Below are 24544 nucleotides of genomic sequence, written 5' to 3' on the forward strand. Positions count from 1 at the left end.
CAGAAATACTTGTTAGGGATCAGTTTATTACTTTTTTTTAACATATAAAATCTGATGACTTTGGGGAGGGAACTAACCTTTGAGACCCTTTTGAGTTTGGTTTTTAAAATTTTATTTTAAATATTGCTTACTATTCTAGTAATAAGTCCTAGACAATTTCTCACCAGTACAGGGGTAGGACCAGAAATCTGCATTTTTAACCAATGCTTCAGGTAGTTCTGTGGCTAATTGTCCTAAGATCACAGGGAGACTACTAGAGGAATATAGAATGGCACGAAACTTCTTCATAATGTTAAAGGTGACATTTCTACTGCTAAGGTAGAATAGCCACCCAATAATGTCAGTATGTCAGTTGGATAGAGGAGGGATACTTTTGTTAGATTTTCATAGATAGATAGATAGATAGATAGATAGATAGATAGTTGTAGATGGACACAATACCTTTGAGTTTCACATGTGCTAGGCAAGTGCCTTACCACTGAGCTACACCCCCAGCCCCTTGTGTTAGTTTTTTGTCACTGTGATCAAAATACCTGGTGAGGACAAGTTAGAGGAGGAAAAGTTTATTTTATCTCACAGTTTCAGAGGTTCAGTTTATGGTAGGTGGATTCCATTGGTTTGGCCCAAAGTAAGGCAGAACATCATGGTGGAAGGACATGGAAGAGGAACACTGATCATATCTTGCAACCAGGAAGCAAGGAACAAGGGGAGGAGCCATAGGGAAGATAAATCCTTATAGGCCACACCCCTCAGTGATACACATTCTACCTGCCTATGGTTACCACCTAGTTAGTCCATCCAAACTAGGATGGGCTGATTAGGTTACAACTCTCATAATTAATAATTTTACCTCTGAATATTCCTGCATTAACACAGGAGCTTTTGAGTGATACCTCATATCTAAACCATAACAAGACTCTTAAAACAATAGTTTACACTGTGGTTAAGAGCTTGGCACCTCATAGTCTCTGTTCACTTTCCTGAACTATTATTTTAAGACTTGTATACCTCTTAAATTCACTAAGGTATTATATTTTGGTTCCCTATTATTTCTATTTTTTTTCTCCTTTTCATGAGATTTGTCCTTTTATTTCTTTCCCATGCAAAGTATTTTTCATTTTATATAGTCACATTTATTGAGCTTTTACTCTTGGTGGAATTTGGTCACAGAATTTCTATTCCCTGATTGTAAATGTGTGTACCTCTGGTTTTATTCCCCCCTACATTTAAAATTCTGGTTCATGTGTATTTTTTTCTATTACATAGTATGATATGTAATAGAAAAAATACACAGTGTGAAGTATGATTGTAATTTTTACCTTTGTCCATATAACTCCCCATTAATTAAGAAGACCATGTTACTATGACTTAAAGTGCCACTTTATATTATATTCCCATGTGCGCTTAAATTTCTTTGATTGACTTTCTTATGTCTTCTAGCCCTTGTATTTTTTATGACCAGTACTATACCCTCAAAGTTATAAAGAATGAGAGTTTCAAAGCTTTCCTCATGGGTTTTGCACATTTCTTGATGAAATTGTACTAAGGTATTCTATCTTTTTTACCTGGATAGTATAAATGTGGCATTCTCGTTGATTCTCTCTTCTAATTGATGATTGTTTGTTAGTTAGGTTTCCATTGCTATGACAAAATACCTGGGAAAAACAAAGTAGGAAAGATCTATTTTGGCTTATGATTTCACAGGTTTCAGTCTATGGATAGCTGTGGGGACAGGTGCATAATGTGGCAGGCCACTCCCCTTGTGCTAAGTGTGTGAGCGGCAGGTCACTTAACCCATGGGCACAGCCCTGGGCGTGAAGCCATGTGTTGCAGTCCCTGCGCTTGCTCCATGGCCTGCTCCTCGATTGGTCACTGCAAAGGCATCAGAAATAGCATTGGTGGCTGTCTGTAAGCTGCTTAGCTACTGCCTGAGTATATGTACATGGTAACTGTGCAATAAAATCAGACCTGCTTCTTGCCTGGTCTCCAAAGGTCTTGATTAGCGACTCTGCAGTCACACTCTCTTCTACCCTGTTCCATGGACCTCCTTGCTGGATGAGAGAGAGCCCACACAGCCAGCTGTCTCCATTGCTCTGGATCTGAAGAGGCAACACATCAAGACAGCAGGCCATGGTGGAGCAAATCTGCTTACCTCATGGCAACCAGGAAGCAGAGAGAGAAAGGTGCAGGGGACAGGATACAGTCCCCAAGGGCATAACTCTAAGGATTTACCCACTCCTTTGAACTAGATCTCACTTTCTATAATTTCCATCATTTCCCAACAGTCCATTCAGCCATGAATCTATTAATAGGTTAATCTATTGATGACATTAGAGCCTTCATGATTCAATTACTCCAGGTCCATGCAGTTGGTTGATGCTGGTTTCCTGAAAGGGACATGATAAGACTGTGAAGTGTGAAGCCAGCTGTTGTACTAAAGTCAATCACTCCTGCCAGAGTGAACCATTTCTGCATGGTGCAACCAGGAACAAAGCACATTATTCTTCCTCCTCCATACTTCCTGTTTGTTTCTAATACCCTCTTTTGGTAGAGACCAAAAAGAAGCCCAGAAAAAGAAAATAATTATTTGCAAAGACCTGGCCTTAGCAAAACAGTGGATACGTGTGTATTTGAATCTGAGACGCAATAGCTTAATAGCACAAAAGTGATCTATGAATGTTCTCCTTAAATGTGTTAATGAGATGAACTGTATTCACAGATCTGATGATACTGAAACCTTGTTTTCATGAAATGAATCTCACCTTTTAATATATGCCAGTTATGGTCTCAACTCTATGCCTGACTCCATGATTTACTATATGACATTGGAACTCTGCTTTACATTGTTTCTGCTTTACTAGCTGACTTTTTTTTAACCTCTGCCAATAGGATCACTAGAAAGAGATGGAAAAAATGGAAAGAAGGAAAAGGAATTTAATCTCCTCCTTCCTGTGGCTTTGCTTTTCTGTCTGCATCATCTCAGTAATGACATCTAATCCAACGGCAACAGTTCCAGTCACCAGTTGGAGATACTAGCATTAGTTGGGTTTTGTTCCTCATCAGAGGCTTCAGGCCTGCCTTTATAGGAAGACTCCTTTAGTTCCTGAGGTATCAGCAACATCCTTGCTTTACCTGCTCCTTAGAGATCTCAATCCTACCCTGCTGAGCAGTGCCCTCCCTTAGAGGTCTCCTTCAAAGTTTCTAGGTTCTAATAACCCAACTTCCCTTTGTTACACTTGTTGGTTCTTATGCATTGCTAGAAAAATGAAAAATTGTATAAGCCTATAGAAAAGATTTTGATAATATCCAACAAAATTTATATAATTGACTCTGAAATCACACTTTTTCTAAAGTATACCAAAAATCCCTTGCAAAAATGTTAAAATATCATTATGGCATGATTTGTAATTACAAACAAAAAAGAACAATCTAGTTACCATCAACTGGGGACAGTTTATTTGAAAGCCGATTGAAATGAAAATTTCCTATCAAGTTCATAACAGAAAACTGAGATAGATAACTAACTTTGGAAAAAAATATTTCGAATCTACATCCTCTGTAGGGTATACTCTAAGGAAAAAAGGAACTTTAAAGAAAACTTAAAACTTTCACTTACTAGTCTTATTGCTATCATAATATTAATGTTCTTATTTTGAAATATATCTGTGAACAGGATAAACTATTAAGATTTTAGAACCAAGATTATTGACACAAGAGAATAGGGGTATGATTGTAAATCAGTCTGTTTTCTGTTACTATAACAGAATACCTGAGAATAGGTAATTTCTAAAGGAAAAAGTTTTGTTTGGGCTCGTGATTCTGGAAGTCCAAGAGCATGATGCTAGCACCTACTTGGCTTATGAGAGGACCTTGAGCTGTTTCAACTCACCACAGAAAATGGAAGGGAAGTGAGTATTTGCTGAAGAGGCAAATCAGGAGGGGCTGCCTTGTGGTAACTAATTTAGTCCTGAGCAAGAATTCATGTGAGAAAGACATTAACTCATTCATGAAAGCTCTATCCTTTAAACAAAACACCTCTTACTAGGCCCTGCCTCCCAACGCTGCTGCCTCAACATCATTTTTGTAGAGACAAACTATATTCAAAGCATATCCAACGTTTTTTTAAACCTTTGCAATTTTGAATTTTAATTAGATATATCAATGTGAACTTATGCTTTTTTTTGCCCCTTTTACTACTTTTTATATTTTCTAGCACTATCCATTGAAAATGCCTATAAACAATGGCAACTCATTGGCAATGAGCACCTCTCCCAGATTGTGGTTTCTCAATATTATTACCCATTCAAAGAAACCAGGGCTCTTTCAAGTATTGTCTGATTTTAAGTCTGGGACAGGATATAGAGAAGGGACATTTTGTTATGCCAGAAAGCAAGAAGATTTTCAAAAATTCATGCAATCTCATCAAAAGAACAAATTGTAGTTTGAAGATACGTCCATTGGCTAAAGATGGGACACACAGCATTATTAGGAATAATAACCGTGATTGATTAAAACACTGGCTATGGGAAAAATCATAAATTGATATAATAAAAGGGGAAGAGAGATAAAACACTTTGGATACTACTGTAGGTTAATAGGATGCTAACTGATTCTCTGAAAATTTATAATTTAAGAAAAAGTTATATAAATTTGTCTTTCTGATGAATTTAATTTGTGCATTGTCAATAGTTCTAGGAAAGGATAGGGAATTCTTTTTTTTCTGTTTTTTTATTGGTTGTTCAAAACATTACAAAGCTCATGACATATCATCTTCCATACATTTGATTCAAGTGGGTTATGAACTCCCCTTTTTTACCCCAAATACAAGTTGCAGAATCACATCAGTTACACATCCACATGTTTACATAATAGCATATTAATGACTGTTGTATTCTGCTACCTTTCCTATCCCCTACTATCCAAATTCTATTCAAAAGAATCCCTGCTGATGGCAGGTTCTCTTACATCGACCGCCTAAGAGTTGTAGTCTATGAAGCAACAACTTCTTCCCTCCTCTCCTCTCCACTATTTGCTCTGCAGCCAGAAAGCAGCAACCATGTGTAAATCCATCTCCATCCACGTTGGCCAAGCTGGTGTCCAAATTGACAATGCCTGCTGGGAGCTCTACTGCCTGGAGCATGGCATCCAGCCTAATGGCCAAGTGACAAAACTATGGGGTGTGGCGGGGGGGAGGAGATGACTCCTTCAACACCTTCTTTAGCAAGATAGGCACTGGCGAGCATGTCCTCAGGGCAGTGTTTGTAGACCTAGAACCCACCGTCATTGATAAGTTTCGCACTGGGACCTACCCTCAGCTCTTTCACCCTGAGTAGCTCATCATCGGCCAGGAAGATGCTGCCAATAACTACGCCCGAGGTCACTACACCATTGGCAAGGAGATCATTGGCCTTGTCTTGGACCGAATTCGTAAGGTGGCTGAGCAGTGCGCAAGTCTTCAAGGCTTCTTGGTTTTCCACAGCTTTGGTGGGGGAACTGGTTCTGGGTTCACCTGAGAACATCTCTCTGTTGATTACGACAAGAAGTCCAAGCTGGAGTTCGCCATTTACTCAGCCTCCCAGGTTTCCACAGCTGTAGTTGAGCCCTACAGCTCCATCCTCACCACCCACACTACCCTGGAGCATTCCATGCTTCATGGTAGATAATGAGGCCATTTATGATATCTGTCGCAGAAACCTTGACATTGAACACCCAACCTACACTAACCTGAATAGGCTCATAGGTCAAATTGTGTCATCCGTCACTGCTTCCCTCAGATTTGATGGAGACCTGAACGTTGACCTGACAGAATTTCAGACCAACCTGGTGCCCTATCCCCGCATCCACTTCCTTCTGGCCACATATGCTCCTGTCATCTCTGCTGAGAAAGCCTACCATAAACAGCTTTCTGTAGCAGAGATCACCAATGCTTGCTTCGAACCAGACAACCAGATGGTAAAATGTGACCCCCACCATGGTAAATACATGGCTTGCTGTCTTTTGTACCATGGTGACATGGTCCCCAAAGATGTCAATGCTGCCATTGCCACCATCAAGACCAAGCGTACTATCCAGTTTATGGATTGATGCCCCACTGGCTTCAAAGTTGGCATTAATTACCAGCCTCCCACTGTGGTGCCTGATGGAGACCTGGCCAAGGTACAGCGCGCTGTGTGCATGTTGCGTAACACCACAGCCATTGCTGAGGCCTGGGCTCGCCTAGATCTCAAGTTTGATCTCAAGCATGCCTTTGTTCACTGCTACGTGGGTGAGAGGGTGGAGAAAGGAGAGTTTTCTGGGGCTCATGAGGACATGGCTTCCCCAGAGAAAGATTATGAGGAGGTTGGTGTAGATTCTGTTGAAGGAGAGGGTGAGGAATAAGGAAAGGAATACTAAAGTTAAAATGTCCCAAAGGTGCTGCTTTTACAGGGAAGCTTATTCTGATTTGAACATTGAAAAGTTTTGGTCTGATCAATTAATCTGTATGTAGCATTGTATGCTCTCATATATAATTACTGACCCATGCTTTAAAACATGAATGCTATGTCACAGACGCAGGCTGGCCATTTCTCTGATGAGTTTTAAATAAAGTATTCCCTGTCAAAAAAAAAAAAAAAAGAATTCCAGCTGATGAATACAGAAGGAATGCTAGAACTAAAAAAATTGCAACCGCCTCATAATAACAACTGGCAATATATAATAACAACTGGCAATATTCAACGAAGGATGTGAAACCAGTGAAATGTTGAAGAGAAAATCATTATCAAGACAGAGATATCTTATTAAACTCATTGATAAATATTAGTGTCATTAAGAATGAGATAATCAGACTTCATACACCTCCTGGTGTGCTGCAATATACCTATGAAGTATTCTTTTTTGAATATTTATTTTTTAGGTGTAGATGGACACAACATAATGCCTTTATTTTTATGTGGTGCTGAGAATCGAATCCAGGTCCCGCCTGTGCTAGGCGAGCGCTCTACAGCTGAGCCACAATCCCAGCCCCCTATGAAGTATTCTTGACATACACACACACACACACACACACACACACACACACACACACACAAAATTGAACCCAAATAAAATCAAGGCTTTGGGTCTAATATCCAGTGTATAGAAAATAAGTAGTATGTATGGAAGAACAAATAACTCCAGGAAGAAGTAATCAGTTATATTTAAAATGTGGATCATTTCTATGGGATAATCAGACAGGAGAGGGAGGCCAGTATGGGGTCCTCTAGCAAATTGTTACAGGTAGAAAAGACGAGTAAGTTCTGGTTTTCTAGGGTAAATAACACTTGAGAATAATATATTGTATTGTATATCTCAAAATAGTGTGAAGAAAGGATTTTAAATGTGCTTACCATAAAGAATGATATTTTTAAAGTGATAAATATGCTAATTGCCCTAATTTGACTGATACACAATGAATCAGTAAATCAAAACATCACATTGGATGTATGTACAATTATTATAGGTCAATCAAAAAATACTATGAAAAAGGGGAGGAGTGAGGAGATTGTTTTAGATTAAGAGACCACAAGCAAATACATTGAGTATCTTTTGCTTGATTCAAAGAAATCAAATGTAAAAATACTTTCTTTAGACATGGGGAATGGTATCATGCCTAAATAAGAAAACTTGTGTGTGTGTGTGCGTGTGTGTGTGTGTGTGTGTGTGTGTTTTTAATGTATCCTGAAGTATTTTGAAGTAAAAAGATGTGTTTGGGATCGGTTTTAAAAATTGCAGAAAGAAATGAAGTGTTGACCATTGCTACAGCTCAGCCAGAGGGAGGGAGATGCTACTTATACACTTCTCTTCGACATACAGATTTAAAAATTTTTCACAATAATTTTTTTTTTTGGTGTTTAGATAAATAAAACCATATAGGAAAATATTCTAAGTATGTTAAGTAAAAAGAAGTCTGGGAAATAATGAGTTTGATCCTATTTGAGTTTTAATAAGTTTTAATGTGGATTTTAAAAATGCAAAACAGAGCAAAAATGTTAACATTGGTAAATTCTCAGCATTTGTTTTTGGATGATTTTTAATTTTTGTACTTTTCAATTCCAAGTCGTTGAATTTTTCCAATATGTCTTACATCTGTTGTCATTTGTCAGGTAAATTTTATGATTAATTACTGGATATCTTGTCAATTATGATAAAACTTTTTCTTAAAAGTTCATATCAAAGTAGCTCTTGGCTTAAAAATCATAAATTTGTATAATTATTTGTAAAGACAGAAGGTAAAGTTGTAAAAACCATCCGTTGTTGCCAGGCGTGGTGACGCACTCCTGCAATCCCAGTGACTCCAGAGCCTCAGATAGAAGGATCCCAAGTTCAAGGCCAGCCTCAGCAATTTAGTGAGGCCCTAAGCAACTTAAAATTTTGTGATACCAAGGGCTGGTAAGTGCCCCTGTGTTCAATCCCGGTACCTGAAATAAACAAATAAACAAAACAAAACAAAAAACCATCACGTTGCTTTCTTGCCGATCTGAATAATCAGTGTGAGATTGTTGACCATTAAGAGTACCAGATGGCAGCAGGCGAACTGGGAGGGGAGAACTTCAAATCAGTGGGAAAGCACCTAAAATATCACCCTAAAACGACCAAGGCGTTGTCGCTGGACCCACAGTGGCTGCCGAGGGAGCGACGCAGACGCCTAGCACCACCCCCGAGGGCCTGAAAGGGTCAGTCCCCTCCGGGCCAAAGGCCTCCGCCCACCCAGCGCCGGGGACGCCCACAAACGTGCTAACCCGAGTGGCTTCCCAGCTAAAGCTCTGCGCCCGGGGCCTCAGCAGCCCGGCCCGGGTCCGGAGGGCTGGTGGACCTTCGGCTCCGTTAAAACCCGTCTGGCTTGGCGGTCTGTACCACCCCGTCCAGCTGCCGCGCCTCCGGGATCCGCTGTCCTCTGCAAACCCGGACTGGGACCGCACGGCTGCCACCATGGACTCGGCCCCCGAGCTGCTCTTCTACGTGAACGGCCGCCAGGTGAGCGCGCCCGCGGGGCTGTAGTGGCTCCTGCCACAAGTTCCTGGTCCCTTAGGGCACGATGCGCGGGCCGGGCCTTCTGGTCCCCACCTCCACATGGGGGCAGAAAAAGGAAGCCTTTCAGGGACTGCCCTGTCTTTTGGCCTCTACTCCCCGGATGTGCCAGTTCCCTCTATTTTCCAGGCTCACAATCTGATTACTAACCCCATTCCCTCCTCAAACAAGGAGAAAAGAGTTTCTCTTACCCATCAAGGCCAACACTTCCAAATCTTCTGCTCCTGGAAACCTCAGCTGATAGAAGGAATGTCTTCCAATAGATTGAGAACAATCTAAGTAGATGGAGGAGACTTAATTCTCAGCGTGTCTGAGCAGAAAGCCTTTCAAGTCAGACCACAGGGATGAACTAATTCAAAGCCCTCCCCATCGTCTCTCAGATGAAGAAATTATGACCTTCCGGAGTCACAGCAAGTTCCTGGCAGAGTTTAGCAAAGCCAGACTCTGGAGACTACCAATGTCCTCGTAGGGCCCTCTGCCCTGAGGCTCTGTCGGGTTGTTCTGACTCTGGGACTGATCCAGGCAGGGTTTGAGTCATTCAGGTATAATAGAGCCCTGTGAGCATCCTTTGAAACATTCCTTGGACTTGGCATTGACTACTTGCTCTGAATGTTTTCTCAGCACTGTCTGACACACTTTGAAGGGGGAAACCAAGGCAGGAAGGTTGAGGGGTTTTGTATTTGTGGCTGGCTTTGTATTATATTTTTTAAAAGAGGATCCCCCAAATTACACATGTTTTAAGCCCTTGTTGCCTAGGTTCCATAGCAGATAAAATAAGCTGGTTTTTCCTAAACTGTAATGAGGGACCTTTAGGATCCCTCACATGACTAATATGAGAGAGTTAGGATAATGGGGTAGATTGACAGCATGCCATTTTTTCCCCTTTTTTTTTATGACAGAATGGTAGAGTAGACACAATCCTGTTGGTGGTAGTGATGGTATTTACTCAAACAAGGATTCAATTCCAGCTCTCTCATTGATCCAACCAGGACTTTCAGAGGCTCAGCCCCTCTCCTAAAAGGGGACAATACACGTTATAAAGAGTGACTATTTAATCTGCTTTATTTCTAAGGGCCTACATTATGCCAGCCCATGTTCACATTTGTGGGAAACAACAAAGTTCCTGTAAGCATGGAGTTTACACTGCATGGGGGAAACAGACCACAGCAAATAAATAAATAGAAATGTAGGATGTTAGGCAGTGATGGGTGCTGGTATGAAAACAAAGCAAAGGGAGAGTATGGAGATAGGCAGAAGCTGATACTTGAGATGGGATGGACATTTTGGCCTCTCAGGGTGACATCTGAGCAGCAACAGGGAGGAAATAGGAGTAAGGCAAGCAAACACCAGGGAATGAGTATTTCAGGCAGAGCGCATTGCAGGTAAAAGATCTGGGATCAGGAGGACTTCTGTGTGTTTATGGGGTAGGTCAGTAGAGCTGGAGGCAGGGCCAAAGGTCAGATTAGAAGAGGAGTGTTAGGTGATAAAGGTTTTAGTTAGTGATTTCACCAATCTAAAAAACGACATACTGTAGTGACGCAGCACAATTCACAATAGCTAAGTGTTGGAATCGACCCAGATGCCTGTCAACAGATGAAAAGATTAAGAAATTATGGTCTATATATATGATGGAGTTCTACTCATCCAAAGAAGAGAATGAAATGATGGCATTTGCTGACAAATGGATGGAAATGGAGAATATCATGCTAAGTGCAATCAGCCAAACTCGGAAACTCGAAGTTTGAATATTTTCTCTCTTATGCAGAAGCTAGAGTGAAATAGGGAATGGAAAGGGAAGGATAAGATTACATAAAGAGGGCTGGGGATGTGGCTCAAGTGGTAGCGCGCTCATCTGGCATGCGTTTATCCTCAGTACCACATACAAAAAAAGATGTTGTGTCCGCCGAGAACTAAAAAATAAAAATATTAAAATTCTCTCTCTCTCACTCTCTCTTTTAAAAAAAAAAAGATTACATAAAGAACCAATCAAATACAAAATAATAGCCGAGCCACAGGAACTCTAGTAGAGGAAGGAGAATGGGAGAGAGGAGGGAGGATGGAGGGAAAAGGGGGATCACAAACTGAAATTGAATTCCAGGCATGTATGAGTTTGTTGGGATGAACCCAAATGCTCTGTGTAACTATAAAGCTCTAATAATTAAAAAAAGTTTTTATTAAGTGAAGCAATAGGCATTTCGAATCTAACATCTTCTTCCCCTTTTTTCCTCCCTTTCTTCCAAACAAATAGTATTGGGATTTTTAACATCATGACTAATACAAGTTCGTGCTCCATTGATATTTAAGAAGAATAGACTTGTTCTTATCAATGGGCCCACCCTATCTATAGGCCAAATGTCCTGAGATAATTTGTAAAGTACACTCTGGAGATATTAGTTCAGTTTTTGCAGTTACCTCATTTAAAAGAAAAATCACATTAGCCTTTTTCTACCCTTTCTTTCTCTTCCAAATTCTGTTAGGTGTTCCAACGTTGACAAGCAAGCCTAATTACTAGATGGATAGAATTAGAAAAAACTTTCTGATTCCAAGAGTGAGGGATTGTGGAGAATGGTGTGAGAGAGAAACCACCCAAAAGAAAGAGGTGTCTTAAAGTGAAACAAGACCTCTGGGATTAAAACATTGCCTTTGAAAAGGAATCTTGGAAGCTAATTAAGAGTTTTTAGGTGATGTGGTTGGTCTCTGGTCTGTGATTTTTGCAAAATCTCCCCATGTCACCAAAAGTTGTCATCAGGCAGGAGCTAAAGCCATCTGGAAAACAAAGCCAGCTCACATTGCCTAGAGACCTAATTATGGAGAAATTTATGAAACCGTCTTCACTTTTCCAGGGGACCCCAGAAGAACAGTGACCCATTGAACATGAGTTTAAGGGAGGAAAAGCCCATGGATCAAGTATACTGTAGATACCATTTTCTAATCTCAACCAGGAAACTGAAGCACTTTGTTCCACCAGGGAGTGAAGCCTAAGAGACCCAAGGTGTAGGCTTTGGAACTAACAAGGCATAAATAAGTTTGAATTCTTCAACTGTGTAGCTACTCCACCACTAGACAGCTCTGGGGCCTCAGGCAAGGTGCTTCATATCTCTGAGTCTCAGCCTTCCCTTCTGCAAAATGAAACTAATAACCATACCTTTTCCTGTGGAACTAGGATGAAAATTAATTCCATGGTTAGCAAGGCGTGAACTATTGTTAATACCTGAGCTAGAAAGCAATCGGCTTCCTTAGTATAGCCAGCATCTGCTCAGAGGAGCCAGGAAGACAGACAAGTGGTCATAAGCACGGTTTGCTCATTACTTGTTTAGCGTTAGCGCAGAAATCTGGAAAGTGCTCTCTGTTGGTTAGTGTCCTTGATTTACCGGGAAGAGAAAAGAAATTTCTGGGATGCTGGGATGGCTGCAGTGCTTCAGAGAAAAGTGGAAGGGGTGGATGCAGATGAGGCAGCAAGATGCAGCAAGTGAGGCTGATTTTAAAACAACCCAAGTGTCCTCACTGCCTGTGCCTCACGTCTTCTTCTCTGCTGTGGATTCTTGTCCTTCTCTACTGTGTCCTACAATGTTCACCTCAGTCTCCCCTCATCCTCTATCTCTCAGGCCTTGTCCTTCTGCATGTTCTTCCTTCCCTTCCTTATTTTCTGTTCTTTCCCCCTTTTTCTCTTTCTTCCTTCTGCCTCTATCTTAGATCTGGCCAAGCCTTGTACTGTGTGAACTTGGACTTTCTTGAAAGAACTAGCAGAAGTACAGAGGGACAGATTTCACCCTTGCAACATCCAAAGTTATGCTGAGATAGATACATTCTGTGACTGTGACTTCACTTCTGAGTGAAGCCAGGCCCTTCTAGAATTAACTTTCTAGTCCAGAGTCTTTGAGAATAACTCTGCTCTGCACCCTGCCCCACCCCTGGCCACCGTGGTAGTTCTGACCTCCCTGTTTCACTCTAAGAGCTTACAGGAAGGATACTTGCTGGCTTTGTAATCTCCTCAAACACTTACTAGAATAAATATTCCAAACCAGCAAGGTTGCTTCTATTAATTTTTTCCTAAAATATGTCAATGTCCTCAAGCCTAATATGCTTTACTCTCCAGGCTAACCAGATCCTTTCTGTCCATTAAAACTGGGCTTCTGCACATTCACCATCATATATATAAATTAGGATTAGCTTCAGATTCAGTGGTATAAGCTTAAAAGTAACAGTAGTTGGGCTGGGGATGTGGCTCAGTGGTAGAGCGCTCGCCTAGCATCCATGAGGCACTGGGTTCCATCCTCAGCACCACATAAATATAAAATAAAGATATTGTGTCCACCTATAACTAAAAAAAATAAGTAAGAGTATTTCAAATAAGATAGGAGTCATTTTCCTTTTTTGAAGAACGTATATACGTGGGTACAAGTAGTGAGGGTGTTCCAGAAGGTTCATCGTGTTATCTGGGACCCACGTTTCTGTTTCCCACTGATCTATGAAAGCCACTTGAGTTCCAGCCATTTCGTCCCTATTCCAGGAAGATAGAAGGAAAAAAAGGAGAAAGCACCCTGGGATTGTAAACAGTCTTTGCCATTAATAACTTCTTTTGTTTCTTTTATCCTTTCTTTTCTTCTGTTCTGTGTAAAACATCATCCCTCCCTCCTTGGAGTTCTCATAGCAAATTGGACACATCATATGCCATTTATTTATTTAATTAATTAACATTAATTATGTCCCTATGATATATTTTCAGCATGGAGCTCAGTGTTTGAAGCAAAAAAAGAATAACATAAGGTAGTTTTCCCAAGATCAAAAGAGGCTGTACAAACACAGATAATTATGATGCAGGGTAAACAGTGCAATGAGAGGTGAGGTCGTTGACCAGGAGCTCACAGAGGAGGATGCTTCCTTGCCATATGGAGTGGGGAAGGTATATTAGGTAGCAGCACTCTCCACAGAGAATTCTGAGCAGGACATTGAATGGCATGCAAAATTCTGCCAAGTAGAGGGGAGAGAGAGAGGACTTTCAGGACAGAAGGAAACCTGTATGTAATTTAAATGAAAATTAAAAGTATATAACTTCTGGGACCAGCCAGTTCTTGTATCTGATTCAAGATACATGGGTCAGTTGGCGTGAAATGATGGGCAGTTTGTCAGAGATACATTGCCAAGGAGTTTAAATTTCTTCTAGGACTGTGGGAACTCTTGAGTATAAATTCACTAAGACCCATTCAGCTTGCTCATTAAAGATGCATATTTTTGGTTTTCTCTCCCAGAAATCCTCTCTCCAGAGGGGCTTTATTTTAACAAGCACCTGGATGATTCAGTAAGTCCCAGAATGGCAGTCTGGCAGCCAGGAGTTATGCTGAATTTAAGCAGATACATGAAATGATAGGACTTGGGTTTTAGAGTGATCACTCTGGTAGTGGGGTACAGGGAGGCACTGCAGGTGCCAAGAAGTAGATGTGGGAAGACACACTAGGCAGTGACTAATTGTTCAGACTCAAGGTGGTAAGAGCTCGTGCCAGGTGGTGGCAATAGAAGTGAAGGGTGTTTAGAGAATCATCTTGGAGGTGTGAACTAGGTGACACTGATCGCAGTGGGCTGAAAGGAAGAAAAATTGAAAATGGCTCAGGTTTCTAAGCTTAGATGACCCAGCAGATAATGAGGCCACAAAATAGATTGAGGAAGAGGAAAAAAGAAGTTGGGGAAATAAAGCAAAGAGTTCCACGGAGGGCCAGTTATCTGGAGGATGCCTGGAACATACCTCACATTTTTCTTGTAGAATGTGTACATGTGCGTGCGTGATACACACATCTCTCTTTCTGTATTGCAGAGTCCCCTAGGGTATAGACTGTGGCAATTGGCATAACCCTCACTTTTGTCTGCCCTATGGCTATCAGAATTGAGAGAGTGAGGAGGCAGCCCGAGATCCTTCTTGCCCCTCCTTACCTTCCTCCCCGAAGGGCAAACTACTCAACATTACAACATTATGAAAGATGATTTTGGCTTCTGAATCTGGGAAGCAAAATATGCTTTTATCTGTTCTGTTAATCTAAAAGAAATCTCCAACCTTTAATGAAAAATGAGATAACATGGTCTCACTTTGAAAAACATGACCGATGGTGACATCTTAGTCATGCCACTCCTATGGCTGTCCCATGCTGTGCTGCAGCTCACACACACACCTGCTCAGGTGTGCCCTGCCACACAGCTTGGCATCGCTGGCCTACCCATCATATCTTCTCCTTGGCTTCTTTGATTTGGGGCCATGGTTGGTTGTGGTCTCTTTGTGGAAGCTAATTATTTGGTAAACAAACAAGTCTTTTAGTTAACTTTATTGATTTCTCAGAGACTCATCTGTTCCATCAGCTCCTCTCAGCTGCTTCAGAGTTTCTAGGAGAATCTGGACAGAAGTCCCTGCTGTTCCTGTTAGTAGAAACAACCACTACCTTAGAGAACAGTGATAATTCAGGACCAAGGGCAGTGGCAGGGTGGGGACTGGGGGCTGGGGCAAGATTTAAACTCTACACTTGAGAGGCAAATTGGTGTGTCACAGGTTCCGTAAACCTGAAATCAACTTGAAAACGTGAGTGTTAATGTACATTTTCCCACATCGATGTTCATAGCAGCACAATTCACAATAGCTAGACTGTGGAACCAACCCAGATGCCCTTCAATAGATGAATGGATAAAAAAAATGTGGCATTTATACACCATGGAGTATTACGCAGCACTAAAAAAATGACAAAATCATGGAATTTTCAGGGAAATGGATGGCACTAGAGCAGATTATGCCAAGTGAAGCTAGCCAATCCCTAAAAAACAAATACCAAATGTCTTCTTTGATATAATGAGAGCAACTAAGAACAGAGCAGGGAGGAAGAGCAGGAGGAAAAGATTAACATTAAACAGAGACATGAGGTGGGAGGGAAAGGGAGAGAAAAGGGAAATTACATGGAAATGGAAGGAGACCCTCATTGTTATACAAAATTACATATAAGAGGTTGTGAGGGGAATGGGAAAATAAACAAGGAGAGAAATGAATTACAGTAGATGGGGTAGAGAGAGAAGATGGGAGGGGAGGGGAGGAGGGATAGTAGAGGATAGGAAAGGTAGCAGAATACAACAGTTACTAATATGGCATTATGTAAAAATGTGGATGTGTAACCGATGTGATTCTGCAATCTGTATTTGGGGTAAAAATGGGAGTTCATAACTCACTTGAATCTAATGTATGAAATATGATACATCAAGAGCTTTGTAATGTTTTGAACAACCAATAAAAAAAAGAAAATGAAAAAAAAAACCGTGCATTTTCCTCAAGTTTGCATGAGCCTACCAAAGTAGCTCTCTCAATTTTGCGTGTATAACTCTTGATTTTCTCTATTGTACAGGTCATAGAAAAAAATGTCAATCCAGAAACAATGCTGTTACCGTATCTGAGGAAGAATCGTATCCTTTTCTTTGCTTCAAATGTGTGTGTGTGTGTGTGAAAGCACGTGCATGCTTGTATATGTTTAGATGCAGTGTTCTCATCAGATGATATTTCAAATGTTTTTAGAACTACACCGAGACATATGCCCTACTATTATATTCATCTTTGAGGAAGTCCTACATCTTAGTTTTATAGTCAGTGCACAATTGTGGCTGTCAAGAGAACCAAGTTTTTTTCTGATCTCTATTTTAGCACTAAGTAGATGGCTTAAACAGTGAAATGAGCAATGGGAATTAAAGCAGTTGATATTAAAAGGGATTAATTAAGCATCCTTTATATCCTTTAGGGACACAAGATTTCACTCTGTCTGTAATGATTAATCATCATTTCCATTACAAAATAAAGCACAGGAATCTCATGAAATGAAAGTAAAATAAAATTGGAGAAATTCAACCTGAAATCTCAGACACGTGAGCATGTTCCTAAAGTCATCCAAGATCTTCAAACATAAAAACAATGAATGCTGACTTCCTAGTCAACCATAGTTCCTATGTGTAATATTTGAAGTCTGGCTCACTGTGAGTGACAGAAAACCCAAATAGTAGTAGACAGGATGGAAGACAGAAGTGTATTTGTTTCTCATTGTGTTTGTTCAGGATCTCCAGGAAGCTGACACCAAAAATAAAGCTAAATATGTGAGGGTTAAATGCCTGTGTGACAGGAGGTAAGGAGTGACTCAGAGAAGGCTTGGGGAGCCTTTGTAAAGTGCAGTTTTTCCTTCCCAAGGAAGGAAGTCCTTCTCCCTACCCCTTGAGGGAAGTTTGAGTGGAAGGGCTCTGGGCTTCTGGTCAGTACAAAGCATGGACATCAAAGCATTGGGGATGGTTGACATGGAATCCACGTCTTTCCACAACACAGAGTCCCTTGTGGAGATCAGCCCCTGGGAGGTTTGAATCTCATGAAAGTGGTGGTGATCACTTCCTAAGTACAGCAGCCGGATGGCTTAGTCAGTCACCATCCCCTGTTGAAGAAAGTCTGTTCCCGTGACTGTCATGCTCACCTTGAGGAAATGAAAGATAGATTGATCAGAATTAAGAAGGAGTGCCAAAAAGTTATCAGAGAACCTAGTTATCAGGGAATGCTTATGTCTGCTCCACCCTCCTCAGCATGAAGCTTTTACCTCATAGAGGTGACTAATTGAGATCCAGTTGTTACAACTGAATTCCAGCAGAGAGAAAGGAGCAATGGACAAAGAAGGGGGCACCCCTCTTTTGAGTACACTTCTCTTGTGGATATCATACATAGTACTTATATTTACTTCCCATTGACTAGCATTGTTAATGACCCCATGTAGTGACAGAGGAGGCTGGAAAAATGTATACTTTGATTCTGGACAGCCATACATGTGTCTAAAGTTTGAGGTTTCAACTATTGAATAATAATGAGGGAACAGATACGGGGTCACAAATAGCAGTTTCTGCCCCTGAAAGGCAGATAAACATGGCTAATATGACACAAATAGTCCATAAGTCATTCATAATTTAACATTTACTTTGTATGTCATTACAGACTCAAATAAAGATGAGAACAAATGTGAAGTGTCCTTATACCTTAATATGCTCAAAGCTGTACATGTATAGACTCTTTCTGTTTCAGTTTGGCCCTATTTTTGGCAACATGAGGTCCAGTTTATTTCAAAGACATGCTATAAAGACACACAAGGAAATCAAGGATTTACAAGACTAAAACAGTAGCTAAGTATATCACTTGACAAATGTGTTGAACTTAGAAATATGTTAAGAGTCTGTGAAGGTGCTGTTTGACAAGGTCAGGGCTATTCTAGAAAAAGAATCACGGAAAACACATTGTTCTTAACCATGCTTCTTGCAGTCCGACTCACAGGGACTAAGTATGGCTGTGGCGGGGGAGGCTGCGGTGCCTGCACAGTGATGATCTCACAGTATGACCCCATCACCAAGAGGATAAGGTGCCTTGCAGCAAAGTGCAGATATGGTTCAATTTTTACAATTTTGTTTAATGTCTTCATTTGGTAAATATGTATCAAGCACCTACTATGTATGTAGCACAATTATTTTCAGGCTAGACTCACTCTGCTGTTTGGGCAGTAAAGGCCAGGTGGAAATGGTAGAGGAGAATAACTCTTACAGCCTGTTAATTCATCTCCTTGCTCCCATGCAGTGCATTCTCTCTCCATCAGCTGAGAGATCTGTCTCAAAGTATGAATCAGATCCTATCCTGCTTCTGCTTAAAGCACACCAACAGCTTCCCATTATGTTTAACATCTCTGTGTTTGGTGTGTGTCCTTCAAGGTCACCAAGTTTCTTGGCTCTATAGGTTGATGTCTTCCATCAGCTTTAGAAACTTCTCAAGGCATTATCTCTTCAAATTTTTACCTTTGCTATTTTTCTTCCCCCTCTTCTGCAACTCCCATTATACATGTTAAGACATTTTATGTTATTCCACAGAGCTTGGATGTGGGCTAAGGGTCTAGCACTGGTTTGATTTCAGGTATGCCTGTGCACCATAGCCAAGCCACCTGCTTTCTGAACTCTGGGGAGATTTCACCCTGCTTTTCAGCCTGGTTGCCAGCTTTTTAGGCCACTGGGAGTTCTCTTTGCTCTCCTTTCTTCCTGTCCATGCTCTGGGGGGTCTCTTGCATCCATGTTGTTTTGTTTTTAGCCTCTAAAGTATAGCAACAATCCTACACTCCATGAAGGTGGAGTGCCTAAAGTTTTTTCTTCCTCCACAGTCTTCTTTCTTTGCCTGGAGAGTTTCTTTCAGCTCTCCTTCCCCACCTCCATTTTTTGGTCTCTACCTCCAGCAGGGGATAATGCAGTCTAGCTTTGTATTTTAATCTGTTAACATCCACCTACAAGTGACCATTGATAGCTTATTAAAAATCAGTCTGGTTTGAACTTTAGATAGGGAAAAGGAGAAGGAGGGGAAGAGAAGGGGGCATATGGGTAGGAAAGATGGTGGCATGAGACGGACATAATTAACCTAAGTACATATATGAAAACATGAATAGTGTGACTCTACTTTGTGTACAACCAGAGACATGAAAAATTGTGCTGTATTTGGATAATATGAATTGAATTGCATTCTGCTGTCATATATAACTAATTAGAATTTTAGGAAAAGATCCTGTTGAAGATCTTTTGTATGTGAAAAGAAAAAAAGTCAGTCTGGTTTCTCCTCCTTCCTGTCTAAGGCAGATTCCACCTCCTCCTTCTTCTTTCATTTCAGGAAGAGAACAACTGTACCTTAGGGATGACAGCAGCTGTGTCTTCTGTCTTACAAGATTTTGTCCCATAAGAGATTTTATTTAGGTTTCTTATATACTCAGTATGGGGTGAGGTTTTTTTTTTTAAATATGTTTTTGTAGCTTGTTTTGGCTTTAGAACAAGAATAATGGTCTCTTACAACTTTCTACATCTGAACTGCAAACTCAGCTGCCTTGAAGCCAATATTCAAAAATCTCTCTTTCACTGTGTGCCCCCTTCACCTTCACAACTTTCTCTATTCCCTTAGCCTGCACTAGTTTATTCACAGCACTTCTCATCATCTCGATTGCACAAAGTATATCGTGTATTGTCTATGTACATGTTCTTCCTCTTCCTTCAACCAGAATATACATTCTGCAGCTATAGGGATTTTCTCTATTTTGTGAATGAATCTTAGCACCCAGAAATCTGCCTGGCACATAGTAAGCACTCAATGAATATTTATATTTACTTATCAATAAATAATTTCCTTCCAGTCTTTCTTTTGTGTTTATCATGTGAAAGCATACTGCACATAGTGTTTAAATACCTGTATATTTTGCCTAATTTTTCATGGATATGTTTTAGTAAATAAAATGTCAATGGCTATGTATGTTCTATCATTTTGGTGGACTAAAACTCATCCCCAAATAGGAATAACTTAGACTGTATTAATTTTCATTAATATCAGCTATACATCAATGAAACTTCTTATATTTGTGTCAGTGATTATTTCTTTATAAAACATCTATAGAGGTGGGATTGCAGAGTAAAGAGTATGCATATTTTAAAGCTTTTAAAAATGTTTTCCAATGAAATGTCTTCCAGAAGAACTTTGGGAGAGCTTCATTTACATTCTTGTAAATAGTATATAAATCCCATTTTTCCAAATCTTTGCTGATAATAGATTCTATAATTTTTAAAAACATTTATCATTTTCTTTGATAATACAGTATTTCTCATTGCTTAATTTGAGTCCCTCGTGATCATTTTTGAGGTTCACTTCAAGTGTTTGAGGAACACAGCAAGTGTTCATGGCCACCTGTAATTCTGTTTGGTGAATAAGAACATTGTAGGAGTCATTTTGAATTAGACATTTTCTAGCAGTTTTTTTTTTTTTTTTGCTTTTGTGGGATTAAGTGTTCTGTATCCCACACTCGATCTGTCTGAAGAATGATCTCAAAGTGCACTTTATTGACCAACAACCTTAGCCCAGCATCTGCCTGGAAGGTGGAACAAGGCCTTAGGTGGATAGGTAGTTACATATAACTAGAGAATGTCAGCCCCTCATTCAAGAAGAAAAACAACTAAGATTAGCTGAAGCTATTCTGGAATTAGAGTTAGGAGGCAGAATTTTAACTGTGCTGTCCACATTCCCACTGTAACCTTGAGTAAATCACTCAGAACCTCAGATTATACTTCTGTAAAATGAGTGTGAGCTAAGGACCAATTGCAGATTCTAAGCCTGGGGAGGTCATACAAAACCTGCCCTGTAGAAAATGAGGACTTGGTACCATGAGGACCCAGTCCTCTTTCCCACTAGACATGATGCTATTTATACTCTGTTCTTCTTTTTTGCATCCTGAAGACACTACCCTGCCAATGCCTGCCTGACCCCCATCTGTTCTTTGTACGGTGCCGCCATCACCACGGTTGAAGGCATAGGAAGCACCAAGACCAGAATTCATCCTGTTCAGGTGTGGATGTGCCTCTTTCTCACAGGGTCTCTATGCTTGGAAAGCCACGAATGACATTGTGAGTCCCGAGATTGAGAGTAGAGCCATCTGGGCCCTGCTGCTTGGTCACTGCTAACAGGTTAAACCCAGCTGGAGCTGAGAGTAAAACCTGGCATGCTGTGATATGACTTTGTGACTGTCTTGGAAAGGCGCTTTTGGAAGATTGGAAGACTTTTCCCTTATTTTGAGGGGGAGTGAGGTACCGGGGATTGAACTCAGGAGCACTCAATTGATGAGTCAAGTTCCAGCCCTGTTTTTGTATTTTATTTAGAGACAGGGTCTCACTGAGTTGCTAAGTGCCTTGCTTTTGCTGAGGCTAGCTTTCAACTCATGATTCTACTGCCTCAGCTTCCCAAGCCACTGGGATTACAGGCATGTGCCTGACTTTTCCCTAAAAAAATACTGACATGACCTCTCATGTTTTCTCTGTTTTAATTAGGTGGGACCTGACCATCTTATGTTCCAGACTCATAAAGGAAGAAGAGTCATGTGCATTGAGGGATATAATTTTCTTTTTTTCTTGTTTTTGTTTGTACAGTGGAAAATTACATGGAAGTATCAGCTACCAAAAAGATTTGTTAAACATAGGGCTTGTTCAGAAGACAGCTGAGAGGCCCCGACAATGAATTTTGTGATTTTTCTCCTAAAACAATCTCCTTAGAGCTTGTCCCCCAAGTGAAAGATACCTTCAGAACCCCCAAAGGGCCACTCATACTTGTTTTGATCTAAGTTAAGGAAGGTCATTTATGAGAAGTGGACAAAAGTTGTAAAACATGGGAGCAGCCTAGAAAATAGCCTAGCTTCAGATTCTCTAGACATGAAGGAATTTTGTTTATTTCTCTGAAACCTCACTAGCTAGTGGGAGAGGATTCTCCTGGGTGTCCCTGTGAGACTTGGCTGTATACAAGCATGGAAACTCTTTCATCCTCAACTACTGCTGAGCTCCCATCTTCACAATGTTGCCAGAAGGCAGTTTGCAAACTGGACCTGTCCTTTGGAAGTTAGACTCCAAAGAGGGGCAAAAAGTACCAGAACAGTTAAGACAGTACTTCCTGTTTCCTCATCTGGATTAGTGGTGGCCTTTGTAAACTGTGTGTAACAGCATCAGTACAGTAGTTGGCAGATAAAACTGTTCTCAAGAAATACTCAGAGGCTGGGTGTGGTGGCGCATGCCTGCAATCCCAGTGGCTCGAGAGGCTGAGTCAGGAGAATCGCGAGTTCAAAGCCAGCCTCAGCAAAAGGGAGGTGCTAAGCAACTCAGTGAGACCCTGTCTCTACATAAAATGCAAAATAGGATTGGGGATGTGGCTCAGTAGTTGAGTGCTCCTGAGTTCAATTCCTGATATCCACCCCCAGCCCCCCAAAAAAAAGAAAGAAAGAAAGAAATACTCAGAAAAATTTTCTTCGTTAATTTCTCAATTTGAGTGTAATTTGACTCATTTCTCTGAAGGATTTCCTTGATATAATTGACCCACAACTGCAACTGTACCTTGAAACCATCTAGGAATCTTTAAAAGATATTATTCCTGTACCTCACTTGCACAGTCTCTTAGTTAATTGGTCTGGGGTACAGCTGGGTCCTTGGAAGTGTTGAGCCCTCCTGGTGATTCCAAAGGCTGAGAACCTCGCTGTAAGTGAAGCTTAAAAGCTGATGAGAGGGCTGGAGTTGTGGCTCAGTGGTAGAGCGCTTGCCTCTCACGCGCAAGGCCCTGGGTTCAATCCTCAGCACCGCATAAAAATGAATAAATAAGTAAAGATATAGTGTTTATCTACAACTAAAAAAATATATTTTAAAAAAAGCTGATGAGAAGCAGGGATCTTGACAACCCAGGCCAAAGATGCTAGGCCCTCTGGGATAAGAAGGGCTTTCAGGGGCCTCTTCTCCAAATTTAATATGCCCAGAAGTATCTGGAGATCTTCTAAAATGGAGGGTCTGGTTTAGTAGGTCTGGAATGGAGCTCAAGATCTACATTTGTAAATGTTATGTCCTTCCAGGAGAGGATTGCCAAGTGCCACGGCACCCAGTGTGGATTCTGCACCCCTGGAATGGTGATGTCCATCTACGCGCTGCTCAGGAACCATCCAGAGCCCACTCTTGATCAGTTAATGGAAGCCCTTGGTGGTAGGTTGTGTGTGTGTGCGTGTTATTGTAATGATGATGACAACAGCTGATATTGGACACCCTACCATGTGCCACACAAGTGCTGTTTTAAGATTATCTTACAATAACTTTATACGACAGGTACTGTTAGTATCCCCATTTCATAGATGGAGAAGCTGAAGTTTGGAGACAGTCATTTAAAGTATGCCACCTAGGTGTGGAAGAGTAGGTTTGTTGAAATCAAGCTTCAATTAGGTCGCACATCGCATTTGGCCAATGTATTTCTCAGTCTTCTGTCTTTAAGATTTTCTTCTTTTTATCAGTTGTTTGCCTATTTTTATAATCATTAAAAAGCCAGGTTATTCATTTGCCCTTGGAAAGAAACCAATTACCTCTACAAGTTGTTCTCTTACTGCTCAGGGTAGGTGATCTCAGCAACATCTCACAAATCAGAAGACCATTGATGAACATTGCATGAAAAGATCTTCTGATGATTCTTATTTCAGAGAACTGTCTGAGGCCACTCTGGAAAGATTTTATCAAGTTCAAGATCTCAGTGTATATGTGTGCATGCGGGGGGTGGTCTTCATCAACAAGATTCTACAAAAATTAAAAAAAATAACAGCTAGGCTCTGGCTCACGCCTATAATTCCAGTGACTCAGGAGGCTGAGGGTGGGGGATTACAAGTTTAAGGGTAGCCTCAGCAACTTAGCAAGGCCCTAAGCAACTTAGTAAGACCTGTCTCAAAATAAAAAATAAAAATGGCTGAGGATATGGCTCAGGGGTTAAGTGCCCTTAGGTTTGATCCCCAGTACCAAAAAACAAAAAATGAAAGCAAAAACAAAAACACAGCCTCTCAAATCCTATGTCTGTTGATACTCTCCATGGCTCAATTTGTCTTTGTTTTTGACCTCCTGAAAACCTTGTTTCTCTGCTCACCGAGCATGAGACTGAAGCTCATGT

The 24544-nt window shown here is 40.8% G+C and overlaps 1 protein-coding gene and 1 pseudogene across 3 annotated transcripts in view; both read left to right on the forward strand.

Annotated features, from left to right (window-relative positions):
• The first annotated feature begins 5056 nt into the window (after window positions 1–5056).
• Window positions 5057–6436, forward strand: LOC308630986 (tubulin alpha-1A chain-like; annotated as a pseudogene). Its single transcript has one exon. The product of its transcript is annotated as a tubulin alpha-1A chain-like (transcript).
• Window positions 6437–8503: 2067 nt separating this feature from the next.
• Window positions 8504–24544, forward strand: part of AOX1 (aldehyde oxidase 1) — a 70171-nt gene continuing 54130 nt past the window's right edge. Inside the window, exons 1-5 of one of the 2 annotated variants that reach the window (XM_081261425.1) lie at window positions 8504–8994; window positions 16419–16476; window positions 18350–18446; window positions 21332–21440; window positions 23475–23601. In XM_081261425.1, the coding sequence (XP_081117551.1) occupies window positions 8950–8994; window positions 16419–16476; window positions 18350–18446; window positions 21332–21440; window positions 23475–23601 (436 nt within the window). In that variant the 5' untranslated portion in view covers window positions 8504–8949. Of the gene's footprint in view, window positions 8995–16418; window positions 16477–18349; window positions 18447–21331; window positions 21441–23474; window positions 23602–24544 lie in introns of those variants that run through there. The other variant, XM_081261426.1, reaches the window with a different exon arrangement.

The sequence above is a fragment of the Spermophilus citellus genome, assembly GCF_964194105.1.
Source record: "Spermophilus citellus genome assembly, chromosome: 11".
In the NCBI taxonomy this organism is placed as follows: Eukaryota; Metazoa; Chordata; class Mammalia; order Rodentia; family Sciuridae; genus Spermophilus; species Spermophilus citellus.